Genomic DNA, 18,350 nt, shown 5'->3' with positions numbered 1-18,350 from the left:
TGTGTCTGTGGCCTCCCACTGACCTTGTGTATGCGGTATTGAAGTGGGCTCAGCTGCTTGCTTGTTTGTTCCATGCTTGAGCTTGCAAGATCCGACAAGGGCTGCTTGATAGCAGCCTAGTTAGGGAGCTAATTTGAGCAATAATCTGTTTCAGTGCCCCTGACATAATGCCCCATAGTCTGACTGCAGTAATGGTTGTTTCTCCCCAATTATATAAAATGTGAGGAAGCTCCTGCTGCTATTGTTTCTCTGACACTGAAATTAGGTTCTCCAGAGGCTTTGTCTTCTGTTTTTAGCAACAGGGCCACTTTGTCCATTTCTTGTGTGGATGTTACTGAAACACTCCAGTAAAGAGATACTGCCTTTTGAGCTGTTTCTTTAGGCTCTAGCCCTGACTTAGCTGATTCTTGCTCCTCCTGAGTTATAGAGGAGAGGTAGTGTTGAGAGAGAATCTCTCTTGTGCATTGATTCAAATCCCTGTTACAAACACTAGCACTTTCTCCTCTGGTCTGTTTACCCTTATTTTTAGTTTTTGAAGAAACTTAATTTTCCAGCAACCAAACCCTACACTACATTGTCCTACTACAGCCTTCAATGCCGCACTCTCTTCTTTTTTCTCCCTTAAAAGGAACACAATAGCTTTTTGATTTGTTTAGTTTTGCAAGCAGAAAAAATGAAGGCTACATGAAAAATATTTATCCATAAATAGGATGAGTGTATTCAATCTCTGTTTGGGTGTGAGTGTATATATATATATAAAATCAACAAACAAACAAAGATCCCTGAAAGTATATGGTATTCTAAAAGCATCGTGCCTTCAAAAACTCATGTGCGTAATCTTTACCCTCACATGTAGTCCCATTGTTTCCAGTGCTGGTGAAAGGGATTGGTTTGACAGTCTTGAGGTACTGAAGTCCTCTTTTTATGAACAAGGCAAGCTTCCCAACATGCATTGCCTTGTCAGCAGGCCTCAACCTGGATCTGGGAGGTGGGAGAAACTTTCGTTAGGGGTAACAGTTTCTGTGGTGTATGCAATTCTTGGTTTCTCTTCTGAGTCTGCCAGTTAGTAAAAAGAGAGTCATGATCAGGGCCAGCTTTAGGCCAATTCCCCCGATTCCTCGGAATCGGACCCCGTGCCTAAGAGGGACCCATGCCTTACGCACCTTTTTAATTTATTTTTACATACCCGGTGGTGGTCCGGGTCTTCGGCGGCGGGGGTTCCTTCACTCGCTCCGGGTCTTTGGTGGCATTTTGGTGGGAGGGGTCTGGAGAGAGTGAAGGACCCCCCCGCCGCCAAAGTGCCACCGAAGACCGCTGCCAGGTATTCGAATTGGGCCCTGCAGTTCCTAAAGCCAGCCCTGGTAATGATGTAGGAAGTTGCAACTCAAACCCACTAAACTCGCACCATAAAGGGGCCACCAAACATCCATTAGATGGGAACAACTTCTGATCCCTACTAAGCTGAGCTGGTCTCAGAATGGTGATGCAAGTGAAAAAGCTTTGTAGCCTTTGGGGGCAATGAATGGTGAGGTTATTAAATAAAGTTCTGACCTTCTGGAGTTTATGCATTCTCTGGGGACAAAGGCAAAATCATTCTTATGCTGCTTTCTGTCTCCTCCTAACATACGCTACAATCTCAGTTCAGCCCCATTGTACATTTGCATTGGAATATGGTTATTTTTCCCCCCTGCATAGGTGGTCAGTGGGTTTAAACCCAGGACCTTCAGATCCACAGCCAAGATATTTTACACGTGAGCTAAAAGAACAACCAGCAGTAAAGTAGGATGTTGTCCAATTTCTGAACAGGGCCCTAGAGTAGAACATGTAAAACAGCAGGTCATACAATAACATGAAAGACAGTTGTGAATGTTGGCTGTTGGGATTCATGATTTCTTTTCCTGGCTCTGATGCAGGGCATGGTGTAGTGGTTGGATGAGTGCTTACAAACACAGTACACACACACACACAGTATATGTTTTAAACAAACAATTTAATACTGTTCACAGCTATGCTGATTGTGAAGCTTGGTTGAGGTGGTGAAATTAGAGGATGGGATATTTTCCAGGGAATGCCTTGCTGCTAAATCAGTGGTTCTCATACTTTTGTACTGCTGACCCCTTTCACATAGCAAGCCTCTGAGTGCGAACCCCACCCCCCATAAATTACAAATACTTTTTTATATATTTAACACCATTATAAATGCTGGAGGCAAAGCAGGGCTTGGGGTGGAGGCTGACAGTTCGCAACCCCCCATGTAATAACCTCATGACCCCCTGAGGGATCCCAATCCCCAGTTCGAGAACCTCTGTTCTAAATGATGAACTAGGACTCCGCTGAGCCCTCAAGGATTAACACATTGTTGTTAATGTAGCCTCTCACTCTACAAGGCAGCAGGAATGGAAGGGAGGGGAGACAGCATAACAGACAGAGGCAGACTTATACCTTGTGTGTGGGAGAGAGAGAGAAATGTACATTGCCCCTTTAAGTAAGCTGACCCACTCTTAAGGGCATTGTCTTTTTAAGTGGATCAGGAAGTTGAATGAGCCGCTGCTGCTGTCTCTCCATCCATGTCCCCATCCTGCTCCATATGGAGAAGAAGGGGTAAGTGTGGTGTAGGAGCAGGGGGGAGGGGACACCCTGACATTAGCCCCCTTTCCTTCCCCCCCATCCCCCGCACAGCAAGCAGGAGGCTTGGGGAGCAGCACATGGCAGTGGGGGAGGGACAGCTGCAATTGGTAGCCTGCTTGGCAGGTGCTGCACAGGGAACTTAGGGGAGCGGGGAGCAGATAGTGGGACTGCCAGTCCACCCTGGTTTCAAGCCCCCACCGGCTTGCTGCAATAGGCTGCTCTTCCTGCAAGCAGTGGACAAAGCAGGCGGCTGCCAAACGATGTTAGAAGGGTGCATTGCACAACTTTAAACGAGCATGTTCCCTAATTAATCAGCAACCTAACAACAAAACAACTTTAACCAGGATGACTTTAAGTGAGGAGTTACTGTATACTGTACATGGTTTTGTGTATACAACCCTGTACAGTAATACTGGATGTATAAATGTATAATGTATACAGTAATGTACAGCATATCATAAAGAGTACATATGCAAAATATAATTTTACAGTATTTTAATTACATGAGAGAGAGAGAGAATGGAAGAATGAAAGAATAAAAAAGGAAAACAGTAAACCTAACCACTCCACTCATCCTGGATATTCTTGCTCGTCTATGACGATGATGATAATGGTGATACAATGACTATGACAATGGTGATGTGATGACAATGAATGATGACGATGATTAGTACAGCGCCCGTATGATGAACGATGAGACGATGAAGATGGGTGGTGTACACACTCTGATGATTAGTCTTCCTCGTCAGGGGCGGCTCTACCTTTTTGGCCGCCCCAAGCAGTCATGCGCGGGAGGCGCCGCGGGAGCAGCGGACCTCCCGCGGGCATGACTGTGGAGGGTCCGCTGGTCGCGCGGCTCCAGTGGACCTCCCGCAGCTGCGGACGGTTCGCAGGTCCGGCGACTCCGCTTGAGCTGCCGCAGGCATGCCTGCGGGAGGTCCAGCCGAGCCGCGCGACCAGCGAACCGTCCACAGTCATGCCTGCGGGAGGTCCGGTCGTCCCGGGGCTCCGGTGGACCTCCCGCAGTCATGACTGCGGCAGGTCCGCTGGCCCAGCCTGCCGCCCCCATGGGAAAGGGCCGCCCCACCCGCGTGCTTACCGCGCTGGGGTCTGGAGCCGGCCCTGTTCCTCGTCCCCTGACAACACTACTGGGGGGTCATCAGGGATTGATGTTGATCCAGGAGACGGAGGTGATGGAGAGTGAATCGTAGATGAAATGGTTGGCTCTGGTTCAGCTTGAGAAATTGATTGCGTAGGCTCATCTGCTGCTGGTTATTTTTTCTTGAAAAGCATGATGATCGGCAACTGTCGCTGTTGTCTCTTGAGCTGCTCAAACATTTCTTGATATGGTCTCAAATAGTCTGTAATACTACGTGTGATTTTGAGGCTTCGTTCCATAGAGGGATTGTATTCAGAAATTAAATCATTCAAGTGTTTCGCTGCTTGGAACACTTCAGCAAATTTGCCTTTTAGGGCATGGGGATTTGCAGCCCTCTAGAGCAAGCCCGGCTTTATTAAATGCCCAGCCACATTGCCACAAAACAACACAATCACATGGTCTTTAGCTGCTTTGAAGCCAGGGGCTTGTCTTTCTGATTTCGAAGTGTAAGTGCAATTGGGCATTTTTTCCCCAGAAGATCCCAGTCTTGTCAGCATTAAAACCTTGTTCCAGAAGATAGCCCTTTTCTTCTATGATTTTCTTTAATTGTTCAGGGTAGGCTTTTGCTACTTCTTCATTGGCAGATGCAGCTTCACCAGTAGTCTGCACGTTTTTGAGGTTGAAGTGGTTCCTAAAACTGTTAAGCCAACCTTGGCTGGCTTTGAATTCCTTCTCATCAGAAGGTTGTCCCTCTTCAGTGGGAGATTTTGAACAGCATGTAGAGGCTAAGAGCCTTTTCTTGCAACGTGTCGCCATCGATAGGCACGTTTATGGTTCGTGTCTTCCAGCCATAAGTTTAATGCCTTTTCAGTCTTCACTAAAGTCTTATCAAGCACCTGGCTTGTCACCTTAGCAGTTCTTGGAGCACTTGATGCCATGGCTTGATGAATTTCTCTCTTGAATCTTGATGGCACGGATGCTAGATTCGTTGTGGCCATATTTATGTGCCACGTTGGAGACTGACATACCGTCTCTCCATAAGTCCAACACAGCCAGTTTTTCCTCCAGCATTGGAACAGATCGCTGTTTCTTCGGATGAGCGCCAGATGAAGTAGTTGGCTTGTGTTTAGGGGCCATGTTGTACAAAAAATACGTATCTTTAAACAACAGAATCACACCCAACACGGTGAGAAGCTCACGCTATGAGAGGCACGTGGGAACTGAGACCAACCGAAGGAACAGCAGATTCACGTCTCCCATCTCATGCTCACTCCAGGGTATATGCTCATTGAGTGGAATGGTGGGTGGACTCGCCCGCACTACATTTAAATTGTTATTTTTTTTTTTTTGCCAAGTGCGTATAGTTGAATTCACATTAAGTTAAATGCACGTATGTTGTGACTCCACTGTATGAGGCCTTGGTCAGTAATAAAGGTTGTGAAAAGCAGCAGATATAGATTTTAGAAGAAATGAGACTACAACTCATGGTCTTCTAGCTCCTAACTGTTGGCACCTTCCCCTAGGCTAAAGGGTAGTTCGCTGGAAAGTGCCTTAATTTGGTGTATGAGAGAGAAGGGGATAGAGACTGTGTGAGATTTTGCCTGTTGTGCAGACGTGTGCCAGAGTCTCGCATGAGTTGTGCGACACCTGCCCCACCTGGCATGCCCTGCTGCTGCTTCAGCACCTATCCCAGCAAGGAAGTCTCTGCTGTGGTGGCTTTTCCTCTTCCAAGGGTCCTGGCTGAAAAGGGGGAGGGCACAACACAGTGGGTGACCCTGTTGAGGAGCCCTGGAAGGTGTTGGGGGGGGGGAACCTGGTACAGGGGGAGGTAGTGATGGGACTTCATTCCCCCCCCCCCACTGGCATCTGCTGCAATAGCCACAGCCTCATGCCCTGCTGGCAGGGAGCTGGGGCCCTAAATCTCAGGGGAGGCTATTCCTGCTCAGGCCCTAGGGAGGGAAGCTGCCGGGGGCTGCCAGGGGGCACGTGCCCAGCGCTGGGTTTCCCCTCCCCTGTCCCACTTCACCCTGGCCCCTGCCCCGGGAGCGGGGCATTGCCAGAACCCCTGGGGGGAGGGGAGCCTTTGCTGGGGGCCATTCCTGGCCGAGCCCCGTGGGGGCGGGACACGCGTGGTACCAAGGGGAGCAGCCCGCTCCCTGACCCACAAGCCGGGTGCCTTGGCCTGGGCGTGTCCCCGCGGGCGCCGCAGCGAGAGCCCCCCGCCCCCGTGTCGGGGCTGGGCAGCCCGCGCCGCGCGTGGCGGCGAAGGCGGGGGGACGCGGGGCTCTCGCTAGCGCTGCCTGTGGTCACAGCCCGGCGCGCTCGCCTCCCATCCGGCTCCGACTCGCGCTCTCCCCGCTGCCGCCGCCGCCGCCGCCGACCATAGAGTCGCGCTGCAAACAGAAGATAGAGGGAGTGCAGGAGCTCGCCATCTCCAAGCCATCTACAGCGGGAAAAACATGGAGTCCGCTCCGGCAGCCCCCGATCCAGTCACCGCCGAGCCGGGCAGCAGCGTCTCCGAGCCGGCCGCCGGCGCCAGGGACACCCCGGTCAACCTGGAGCCTGCCCGGAAAAGCGAAGCGCCGGCTCCAGTCCGCAGGCAGAGCTACTCCAGCAGCGGCGGCAGCAGCAGAGGTAGGGAGACTTGGGGAAGGGGGGAGCGCTGGGATAGGGAGAGTGGGAATAGAGAGAGGGGGTAGGAGAGAAGGGGAAACGCAGCAATTAAACCACCGGGCATAAACCAGGGGATTTATGGGGAGCCGGGCACAAAAAAGCAACTCCCCACTCCATGCAATCTGGCAAACTTTTACAGCTCCCTTTAATTGCTGCGGGAGGAGGGACAGACTGGAGGAAAAATATTGAAAGAGAGAGAGCGAGAGCTGCTCGGTGCTTTCCCGTTTCCCCGTTTATCGCCTGCAAAACTCAAATGGGAACTATGGCCCTGAAATTACATAATTAAAACACAAAATAACCCCCCTGCAGGATCATTAGAATTCAAGGAAACAAACTTTTAAAGCTGCGGTGTCCTTCTCCCCCACCCTTTCCTTTTCTCTCTCCTTTTGACAGTTTCTTCTCTGATGTGCTGAGGTTTGTTGTTGGAATGGGGGAGTTTTATGTGATCTCGCTGATTAATTAGGAGGTTGCCGAGCTGCGATTTACTGCTCCACTCTTTTGCATGCTGTGGTTTTTTTTTTTAATTTGTTTTTTTCGGTGTGTTTAAAAAAAAATCCCTCCCAAAAGTTGATGGTCTCCTGGCGTTTCTTGAAGGTGCACAACTTTGCAGAGAAGGACCTTCCTGATCTTATGGATTTTCCTCCCCTCCACCTCCAGTCACAAGATATTGCAAACAAATTTAAAAAAGCCTTTAATTGCTGGTTTAATGATGACCTAAGCATTCTCCTGAAACAGACCGCATGTTTAATAGGACTGGCAGCGAGAAACGTGTGCTGGCCAGGTTAAGTTCGGCATTGTTTATAGCATTACCTGTCCACTTTTACTGAAAGTAACTGTCTTTCTGTAGCATTGTATGCGAACTGTTCGCTACTGTAGAGGGAGGGAGAGACCCGCTGCCCCCTTTTCCCCATTGCACAGGAGCGGTTAATTAAAGTCGATGGGTTTTAAATATATTTAGGGTTTGTGAAGAAGAAAAAAAAAACCGAGAGGGGCAAAATGCCGCTTTAATTCCCGCTGTCAATAATTTATAAATCGCTGCTGTCATCCACGGGGAACTGACTCGGTAGGATCGTTGGGTGATGGGTGGAAACTAAATAAAAATACATATACTGATCTGTTCAAGAAATGACAGCCAGCCTGGCGCACACAGTGCTCGCATGGCTCCGGGGTCCTGAGCCAGCTGCCGGCTGATTGCAGGGAGTCGGGGAACATTTTGAGGTGGTCCGGGGGAAAAACCGATTCCTCCCGGAGTGTGTGATTTTTGTTGTTGTTGTTGTTTGGAATATGGCTGATCATGTGTTGGCTTGTGTTTTACAGTATTTTTCCCATTTTGGCCACGCCCCCCTTTCCAGGCAGCTTCCCTCTCAGGGAATCCGAGTACAGTAAAAGCCAGCAAGATGACACACGCTGAAACATTTAATTAGAGGCAATTTCCGAATAATGACCGCGCAGTTATGCAAATACACGGGAGAGGGGGGTGGCGAGGAAGAGCGGGCTCTGGAGAAGACGGGAAGATGGGGAAGGTTTTTTGTGTGCAGAAAGCTTTTGGCTGCAAAGAATATATTTAGAGCTTGAGACAGTGGATTTGGAATGCAAGCCGGTTATGTAACAAGGTTAATCAGAACCACTAGAGAAAATTTCCTTAATAATGCTAAGGAGTTTTCTGAATGTTTTCAAAGGGGCCGTAGTTTGTGTTTGTTACACAACCTCCCCCTCCCCAGTTGCTTCCAGTCTGTATGTTTCAATCTGCTTTAATTGTCATTGCTGGCACATGATGACTTTTAGGGAGGAGGGGTGGGGAGAGAGGGGTGGCAACCTTCAGATTAGTCTTGCGATGTTGTAACTTTTAGACCTTAAATTATGTAATGAACTACTAGTAAGGTATGTATGTATCAGAAGGGGAGACGGCAATATTTCTGATGATGAGGGTGATCCGCTCGTGGTTCTGAATCGTTTAGGCTTTGCTACCGCTAACCTGCTGACCCATATGTCCCTTCTCCCCCTTGTGTAGCATTCAGTAAGGGAGTGGGGGTTAAATACACACACACACTGCACGCAAGCACTAGGTTATGTAACAATCTGAATGAAAAAACGAAGGTCAGTGATGGAGGCATCCATGCAGCAGTGCTGCAATACCAAAAGCCCCTGGAAATTGTCTTTAGAGTCTTTAATATCTGAGAGTGTGTATGCTTTTTAGGGACAGTAATTGTTTGTGCCTTGTAGGGGGTGGGAGTATGGATAGGACTGATTTAAAGAAGGAAACTGTTTTGGGTTTAGGGATGATGTAATGGAGTTGGTAGGAAATACAAATCTGCTCCTAGATTGCACACAGTAAGAAAATTGGAGCTGGCATTCAGGATTAATGTTGCATAAATTACAGTATTGAAAATAAGTTGACCTATCCGCTAGGTGATTATGCCTTTCTGATATTTAAAAGGCGAAGGTCTGTAACTTTGCAAGAAAATTCCAGAGAATTGTAATTAACATTTTTAGCCTGTTTGAAAGCAGGACCTAGATGGAGACATTGGGTGAAATTGAGCCACCTGACTTGTGATCTATTTATTTATTTATTTATTTATTTATTTATTTAAAGATTCCTGAGGTTGATTTTATGCTTTTTTCAGATAAAGGGAAAATATATTATGTGGAAATCTTGACATTGGGGTGACCTCGCAGTGCATGAATAGCACATATATGAGTACAGGTAAAAAGAATAGCCCTGTAACACAGGTAAATTCCAAATCATGTGTTCATGTACATGTTCAGCACATCAACTAATCTCTTAAGTTCTTATCCCAAAATGTGCTCCATGCAGGCAGATCCAGACACATATGCAGGTCAGTTTGCGGAACTGGTACCCAGAAAAGCATTCCTTGATTTTTAAATCAATAAAGTTAAGACACTGGAAATATTTCTTCTGTATCATCTATTTTAGTATCTGCTACTGTTGCAAACCTGTACTCAGGGCTGTGCAGCTAAACTAGCTGTTCTTAACAGGGAATTCAAGAAATTGTCATTCCAAAGATTGGAAGAAAAGGGTAGTCGATGAGACTCAGGAAAAAAAAGATGGTGAGAGATTAGATTCTTAACTGCAGTTTTAATTACTGTAACATTTGAAATACGGTATCTCTTGATACCACTTACATATGTGGCGTGACAGATCCCTAAATAGCTTTATTTTATTTTTATTTTTGCTAATGGGTGGGTATTTTTACTTTTGTTCTAACGGGTCGGTGTTTATTATAACAATTAATTCTTGTGCTTTTAGATATCAAAAGCATTATTATATAAGTGTGGGTATGACTGAGAGAGAGAGAGATCACCTGTGGTCTGGTGGTATTGAGTAATGTTATTGAGTAGTGTGGAAGAATAATGACACATTAAATTGAAAAAAGTGGCCAACAGTCAGATAAAAAACCGGATATTTCCAAATAAAGATGTTGTTGTCACCTACTCTAGTTGTTTGGGTTTTTTTACCTAAGGGTGGTAGATTTCCAGTTTTCCATTAGGTTAAACCCTAATCCATATGTGTTTGTACAGATGTCCTCAGATGTCTTCATAGCATGCACTGACTTCACTGATTACTTTGCACACCCTAGTCACAATTGCATAAACCACTTCCGCTTTCATCTGCAGTCATAGACTATTCCTAAGGCAACTACAGCTGTTGCTTACGTATAAAGTAATATTAGGATAGTGTATATTTGTATGTGTGTGTGTGTGTGTATGTGTGTATATATATATATATACAGAGAGAGAGAGAGAGAAATTATTGAGCATCTGGAAACAAGGAGAAGCCAGAATTGTGACCAGCCAGATGTTTGTGGATCATCAGGAAGCGCTCCACACACCACAGTCTAAGATTCTCAGTGTTATTACCTCCTTCTAAAAATGAACATACATGAAAAAATGATAACAAACATTGGACTGAGCTCTCTGTTATCCCATCAAAGCTTAAATGTTGCATTTTCATTTTTAAATCTGAAATATCAGTTGTCCTAATTTCAGGAGCCAAGTTCTTGTTCTCTAGGTTTTTTTCTCACCTTTTGTCATCTATAGTATGTGAATCAACTGCTGTAGTTTTCCAAGGGCTGCTAAGGGACTTGTGTTATGCTGTCCTGCAGTTTCTCCCGTCTGTCTATCAGACCTAGGACTAGAAAGCAAAATATTTTTTTTTCTTTTCTGGGCTGTTACTCTGTTTTTTTTGCACTGTCAGTAAGGGGGGGGGGGAAGAAGTTTCCCCTCTGTTGACAGAAATAATTTAGTAAAATTTCCTATTCATGTCCCCCAATGCATTTTTCAGGTATCTTGTTAGGAAAGTTGAACATTTTAAAGGCAGCATTCATGTTGTTGGAGGACATTGTATTAAATGTTTTGTGGTGGTGATTGCTGTACTTCTGTGAACAGAAAGCTATACGCACATAGGAGGCAGTTTCCTGAACCCTTACTGATGAGTATTGAGTGTGCTTGCATTTCTCAATCCCTTGTTGGGACTTGGGTCTTTGTTGTCACCACTTGAGACTAATGATATCCTGATTTTTATTTTATTTAACTTTTTGCACTGTGCTGTGAGTAAGTTGATTATAACATCAATGAATAGTGGCATCAGCCCTTTATTCCACAGCTCCATCTGCAATTGCACACTTAGCAAATGTTTCAGATGTTCTAAACAGAATATTTGTGATGTAACAAAATTTGTCAGTTTAGTGCGTGATCTTTGCATTTTCAAGTTTTGGGTATTCTCTTTAAATTTTCAGAACACTTTTCTCACACCGAGTGCTGTTCTGGAAGCACTGCTTCTGATTTAGGGCTATAGATTTGCCTGTTGGGTAAATGAGATGTACTATGAAGCATCTGAAAGAAAACTACAATCATTTAGTTTTAAATCTTTGTAGCATAAGAGCAATAATACCACTTTTGCATTGTTTTCTCAGGAACAGTCCTGTTCCGTTGTTGCAATAAAACCATAACTTAGTCTTTTATTTTATTGACTTGAAAAGTATCTCAGTGGCTTGTAAACCAGTAAAGAACACATTTGGTAATGAAGATTAATTGGCAATATAACTATTATAGCTCAGGTTATAGAACTATATTTGAATGGTAGGACAATTTTGGCTGTTGAAAGTTGTCTGATTTTCTTCTACTGTTTGTTTCCTACTGTAAGGAAATTTGGCATTGGTGAAATATGGAGTAACTCCATTGAGGTTAATGGATTTAGTCCAGATTTACCCAACTGCAATGAAGAGAAGAATCTAGCCCTAAGGTTTTATAATGTCTAAAATTAACCTTAACATGATTTCATTATCAATACTTAAGACTGAGTATTTTGAGTTATTTAAGTTTGTAAGATAATGGGTCCAAAAAACTGGGAAGTGAAAGTACTCTGGGGAAAAAAAATATTAAAATTCATTAAAATATGTTGATAAAGGATAGATTTAAGATGTTTGAGAAAGAGACTGGTACCACCAAGTTCAGCACACATAATTAATTTAAAAGTTTCAGCTTTAATATTGTTTGCTAATTTTGACTGTTATCAACAAATTTGGGTAGCTGCCTTAGGCATAGCCTATATAATAGAATAAATGTCTTTGTTTAAAATAATTATGAAATAATTGTTCTAAAGTACTTCTTGTTTGTTTTTTTTAAATACATTTTTCTTTACGTTAGGCTTGGTGCTGACTGTATTAAGGACTGGGTTTAAAAACCATAGGTGTATTGCATTTTGAACATAATTGAAATGGGAAAAAAGGAAGGGAAACACTTTCTTTTTGAAACAAAATTCCTAAAATCACTTTATATTTTTAAGTGATTTATTTTGGCAAGTTCAGACACTGTGTATTTACTGTATAAGTTACTGTATATTTCACCAAAAAAGGGGGTAAATTTAGATAATTCATAATATTTCTTAGTTAGAAAACATTGTGTGTAATTTTTGTTACCTGTTTGGGGTGTGAACTTTCTTCTGCTGCTTCAATTTCTTTGAGTAGCATAGAATGAAATTGAGTAAATTTTGGATGTGTTGAAAATACTTTAATATGGTACATTTCTGCTATTCACTGTGGTGCAGTCGTGTTTTAGCTGTTGAGTTTCAAATTTCTCAAATGATGGGGCTTTCACCACTTACTTTGGGAAACTCTTCAACACTGTATCATGTTTTCCTGATACTCCGTTTAACATATCTTTCATCCCATTTGTCCTCATCTGTTTCATTTGAACCTCAATTTTTCGCACTGCATGATATTCCATTCCTCCTCCTTAGTCATCATTTGTCTTTTAAAAATATTTACTCAGGCATCAGTCCATCTAACTCTAACCCTCTCCCTCTTCTTCCCCCCCCCATAACTCCTTCCAGTTGGCCAATAAATAAGTGATATTTCCTTTTGTCACCTACAAGAAATTCAAACTCAGCAGAGAAACCACACCTGTCAACCTGATAGCTGCCAAGTCGTGTGCAGCTCCATTTGTGACATTTCTCATGAATGACAGAAGTCACTGACTGGGGCAGGGTGCGTGGGATGAGGGGAAGTCGTGGCATTAGTGCATGGACATGGCAGTGGGGGTGTGTGATAGGTGGGGGGCTAGGGATGCTGGGGTGCCTGAAAGGTGGTAAGGTTGCTCATGTGTCTGGGATGGGCAGGTGCAGGTGACAGCTTCGGACCCAGTGTCCCACACCCACAAGGGATGTGGGTAGTTGCAGATGTCTGTCTATCTGAAGAGGGTATCTGGGTGGAAGAATCTTGGGCCAGTATTCTGTCCTTCCTTTGCCTTCTGTCCTTGCCAGCTGCTGCCATTGCCACCTTTTGCTGCTGTCTCCTCCTCTTCCTCTATTCGGATATAGGGGAACTGCTGTTGCTGGCTGTGAGGAGCAATTGCAGGCCATCCCTTCAGTCCAGTGGATATATGAGGATCCAGCTGGGTTGCGAGGATGCATGACAGGACTGCCAGATATGGCTGAATTCTGTTCTAGAAACCTAGCTTGCAGTGACGCAGGTGTCTCTACTCATGATGGTGTTGTATTGCAATATCTGATGCAGTGTCATGGCAGAATTACTTGATCCATGGACAAGAAAAAAAGTCATTAGAAGAGGGCTTTGTAACTTATGTCGAAATGTAACAGTCTCCCTAACCAAGCTCTGTGAAACCTTCATTTTCCCCAAAACTACATAAATTCAAAGCTTAGCCCTACGTCTTCAGAAAGTTAATGAATTTTTCAAGTTAGCATGGTACCAATTTTGAGTGAAAATCGGCCAACGGAAAGTTCAGTTTCACAAAGTTGAAATGGGTGAAACTTGCAAATTCTGATTAAATTTCACATTTTTATTTTTTGGGTTTGTTTTAATACTGGTTGTCCACTCTCCCTAACTGAAAGTGAAGAGGAGGTTGGCATGAACTTTTGTGAGATCTGAACTTCCACACTGAGCACTGCTCTCTCTGTCTACAGACTTCAGTTGAGCACTTCAGCATACCTGTTATTGGTCTGTGCTGATAAACGCATAACAGTAGGTAGTGGTGCATGTCAATAGGAGTTACATATGTAAACTACGTCTTCTTTATGAAGTTGCTATTTAATTGGAGATATACCAATCTCCTAGAACTGGAAAGGACCTTAAAAGGTCATCGAGTCCAGTCCCCTGCCTTCACTAGCAGGACCAAGTACTGATTTTTGCTCCAGATCCCTAAGTGGCCCCCTCAAGGATTGAACTTACCATCCTGCCAGTTTAAATCTCCTAGTTATTCCTGCCCTAATAGCATTTTTCCTTTGGAAGGATCCTCAGGAACTTTAAACACTGTATTGCTATCAGGAACAACTTCAACAATTATTGTTGAAATCCAGTCACTTCTTGTGTGGAATTTTACAGCTGTATAATAGCACAGATAGGACAGGAAGTGAAGACTACCATCCCTGGCTGGAACACTGAAGGAGTTTAGATAGATAGAATGTAGTTACCCAGTCAAGACACTGGGATGAACAGCTGTATTCCTGTGGAAGAAGTCTTAGCAATCTTCTGTGACTGTGTATGTTATTACATCTCTCCAGAAAGACAGAACTTCCAGCAGCACAGTACACTCTAACATCAGTAATCGGTGCTGTCTCAGATGGAAGAGTGCTGTCTACTAAATCATGACTACTAGTTCTATAAGCTTCTTTGGATATGTCTGCATTAATTCACTGAGCAACTCCAAGCCTCACTGGGTTTTGAGATCTGACAAAACTGAACCTGGAAGTGGTATGTCTGCAGGTCTTGCTTTCATTGATTTTATTAAACAGATTTCTATACAAAGTTACTTTCTTTAATAATGTGTTACAAAGCATGGTACCAAATGCCCTGATATTACCAGAGGCTTTAAGAAGCTTGTCATGAAGCATGTGTTGATGTTAAAAGCAATGTGATTTTTTTTTCTTTTTGGGGTATGGGGAAAGTCTGTGGCTGTTACCCAACCTACTTAATTTCCTCTTCTCACATAAGCCCTCTTCCCCCAAAATAATCACATAAACAGAAGCTTCCGCAGTTAAGAGACAACAGTTAAAATTCACGCTCAACCAAATGTACATAAATGATCCAGTAATGGTGCCCCACTGCAGAGTTTTTCATTTATAATTTAATCTAATAATTTCCATACACACTTCTAAAGCAGCACACTATGAAACTGGCAACTTCTGAGAAATTGCTGTGCTGTTACAAACAGTGTTTGAGCTGGTATTATAGCAGCATGAATAGATGGTGCGATGGAGAACAAAGTTAGTGGCTGAACCGGAGTTCAGAGAAATTGCTAGCAGAAGGTGAGAAAGCAGAGTTGGATTATGATAACCTCCCTTGTAGAATCAAATTAAATCTTGTTAAAGGTTTTATTGATCTTAGTTTGTAGTTGTACCATGCATTTACCGCACATAGGCATATGAGATTAATGAGGCAGATGTTGTGATCCAGGAGTGAAAAACTACAGTGCTGCTGTTTTTAAAATGTTTTATTTTGTACGTGTTGTAGGATAGTTTAATTGACTGTATGTTTATGCACTTTAATTCCATGCCCGCTCAAATATGTTGGAGGCATCTAATATGTAGCAATAATGGAAATACAGTTAAACTGTAAAAACATAATATTATACTAAAATGGGTTTGAGCAGTAAGCACCCATTTTCTCTAATTTGTATTTCCCAGAGAAAGCCAGAATTTGTAGTATACAGCAGTATTGTCATTGGAAGAGAGTGTCTGTATAAAGAATAATGTATGTATATCTGATCATGTGGAGCTAGCTTTTGAAGGTAGTACATGCACACTGTCTGATCTGTTGCCCCTAGCTCCATAGCTTCCCAGAGTAAACATCATTGCACACAGTGGGAATCACTAGTAGATGCATGCTTTTAGATATTTTAGATTTCACTATGCATTAAATGCTTAATGAAATACATTACAACTTACTAGTTGCCATAAAAAAAAAATTTGCCTGGAAAAAAAAAATGTGTGTGTGTGTGAGAGAAACCGATGGGAAAAAAGTAAACCTTGATATGCAGTGGGGTATACGGGATATGTTTGAGTACAACTTTTGGAATCTGAGCTGTCACCTACCTACCCAATGGAAATTAAGATTTGGCAGCGTTTAGAGGGCAGTTTGTCTGTGTACATGTGCAGTAAGGTATAAACAGGCTGCTGAAACACATACAATTGTCGACATGGTGGGGGAAAATGAAATTATGTATTAATAGAGTTTTACTTGACTGCTTTGACACTGGTACAAGGTCTGTGATACACAGTCAAGAATAAAATCAAGGTCAAGGCTTGTGAAACACAGGTTGTAGGATTTCCCCCCCTCACCCCCCTGTCATATGAGTGTGAGAGTATTTTAAATTGAGATTTTTTCCTTTTTGATCACCTATGAATGGAAAACAGTGGCTGTTCGTATGGAACTTACAAACTGAGGGTATGTCTACAGTACAAAATTAATTTGAACTTATTTTATTCGAATTTTTGGAAGCGATTTTATACATTCAGTGTTGTGTCCCCACTAAAGTGCGTGAATTCGGCAGAGTGCGTCCACAGTACCGAGGCTAGCATCGAATGTCGGAGCAGTGCACTGTGGTAGCTATCCCACAGTTCCCACAGTCTCTGCCGCCCACTGGAATTGTGGGTTAAGCTCCCAGTGCATGATGGGGCAAAAACATTCTCATGGGTGTTTGAGTGTGTGCCGTCACTCGCTCCTCTCTCCGTGAAAGCTACGGCAGACACCATACTACCAGCAGACGGTGCAGCACGGAGCACCGCCTGTCTTCTGGTACTATGAATCCACCTCGCATGTCCTCTCGTCTTTCTATCTACTCTTTCATCTAACCATTTCCGCCTTTTTTTTGGCTACCATGAACAGAGCAGCACAGCTTCTGCCACTTTTTCCATGTTGTCTGTCCTGGGCTCCCATGGAAGCTACAGAAGGCAACAATTCCCTGCCGTTTTTCGGCCATCGTGAACAGAGCTGCACAGCTTTCGCCACAAACTCTGCTCGCGTTTCCACCGCAAACTCTGCTCTCCCGCTCTTGCAGCTCTAACGAGCTTCCCAACTCCGTGAAAGCTACAAAAGACAACCATTTACCGCCTTTTATTGGCCATCTTGAACCCAACAGCTCGTTTCACACCCTTTTTCGAGGATTACCCGTGCAGGCGCCACAGAGCATGGAGCCCACTCAGATCTCTGCTGCAGTTTTGACCATTGTAAATACCTCGGTAGTACATGCACACTGTCTGATCTGTTGCCCCTACCTCCATATCCAGCACTATGTGCAGTACCTGCAAAACCAGGCGAGGAAGCGATGACAATGCAATTACTATACTGATGAGGACATGGACACAGACATTCCTAGAAACACGGCATGTGGCGATTGGAAGATCATGCTGGCATTGGGCCTGGTTCATGCTGTGGAACGCCGATTCTGGGCCCGGGAAACAAGCACAGACTGGTGGGACCGCATAGTGTTGCAGGTCTGGGATGATTCCCAGTGGCTGCGAAACTTTTGTATGCGTAGGGCCACTTTCATGAAACTTTGTGACTTGCGGTCCCCTGCCCTGAAGCGCAAAGACACCAAAATGAGAGCAGCCCTCACAGTTGAGAAGCGAGTGGCCGTAGCACTGTGGAAGCTTGCAACGCCACACAGCTACTGGTCAGTCGGGAATCTATTTGGAATGGGCAAATCTACTGTGCTGCAAGTAGCCAAAGCAATCATTGACCAGCTGCTATCAAGGGTAGTGACTCTGGGAAATGTGCAGACCATTGTGGATGGCTTTAATGTGCTGGGGTTCCCTAACTGTGGCGAGGCGATAGACGGAACGCACATCCCTATCTTGGCCCTGGCATACCGGGGCGGCCAGTACATAAACCACAAGGGGTACTTTTCCTTGGTGCTGCAAGCACTGGTGGATCACAAGGGATGTTTCACCGACATCGACTTGGGATGGCTGGGAAGGGTGCATGACGCTCGCATCTTCAGGAACCCTGGTCTGTTTGAACAGCTGCAGGAAGGGACTTACTTCCCAGACCAGAAAATTACCATTGGGGATGTTGAAATGGCTATAGTTATCCTCGGGGACCCAGCCTACCCCTTAATGACATGGCTCATGAAGCCGTACACAGGCACCGTGGACAGCAGTAATGAGCAGTTCAACTATAGGCTGAGCAAGTGCAGAATGGTGGTAGAATGTGCTTTTGGACGTTTAAAAGCGCATTGGCACAGTTTACCGACTCGGTTAGATCTCAGCACAACCAATATTCCAATTGTAATTGCTGCTTGTTGTGTGCTCCACAATCTCTGTGAGAGTAAGGGGGAGATGTTTATGGCAGGGTGGGAGGTAGAGGCAATTAGAAGAGCGCAGCAGAGTGCGCTGCGCATCAGAGAAGCTTTGAAAGCCAGTTTCATGACTGGCCAGGGTACGGTGTGACAGTTGTGTTTGTTTCTCTTGAAGTTA

The 18,350-nt window shown here is 44.4% G+C and overlaps 1 protein-coding gene across 1 annotated transcript in view; it reads left to right on the top strand.

The window, feature by feature from the left end:
- The first annotated feature begins 6,157 nt into the window (after positions 1 to 6,157).
- Positions 6,158 to 18,350, top strand: part of LOC123344230 (nuclear receptor ROR-alpha-like) — a 64,854-nt gene continuing 52,661 nt past the window's right edge. Inside the window, exon 1 of the mRNA XM_044980171.1 lies at positions 6,158 to 6,361. Coding sequence (XP_044836106.1) covers positions 6,187 to 6,361 — 175 coding nt within the window. The 5' untranslated portion in view covers positions 6,158 to 6,186. The remainder of the gene's footprint in view (positions 6,362 to 18,350) is intronic.

This window comes from Mauremys mutica, chromosome 11 (assembly GCF_020497125.1).
Source record: "Mauremys mutica isolate MM-2020 ecotype Southern chromosome 11, ASM2049712v1, whole genome shotgun sequence".
NCBI lineage: Eukaryota > Metazoa > Chordata > Testudines > Geoemydidae > Mauremys > Mauremys mutica.
Note: the sequence above shows the minus strand (reverse complement) of the source record. Positions and strands in the feature narration are given on the sequence as shown.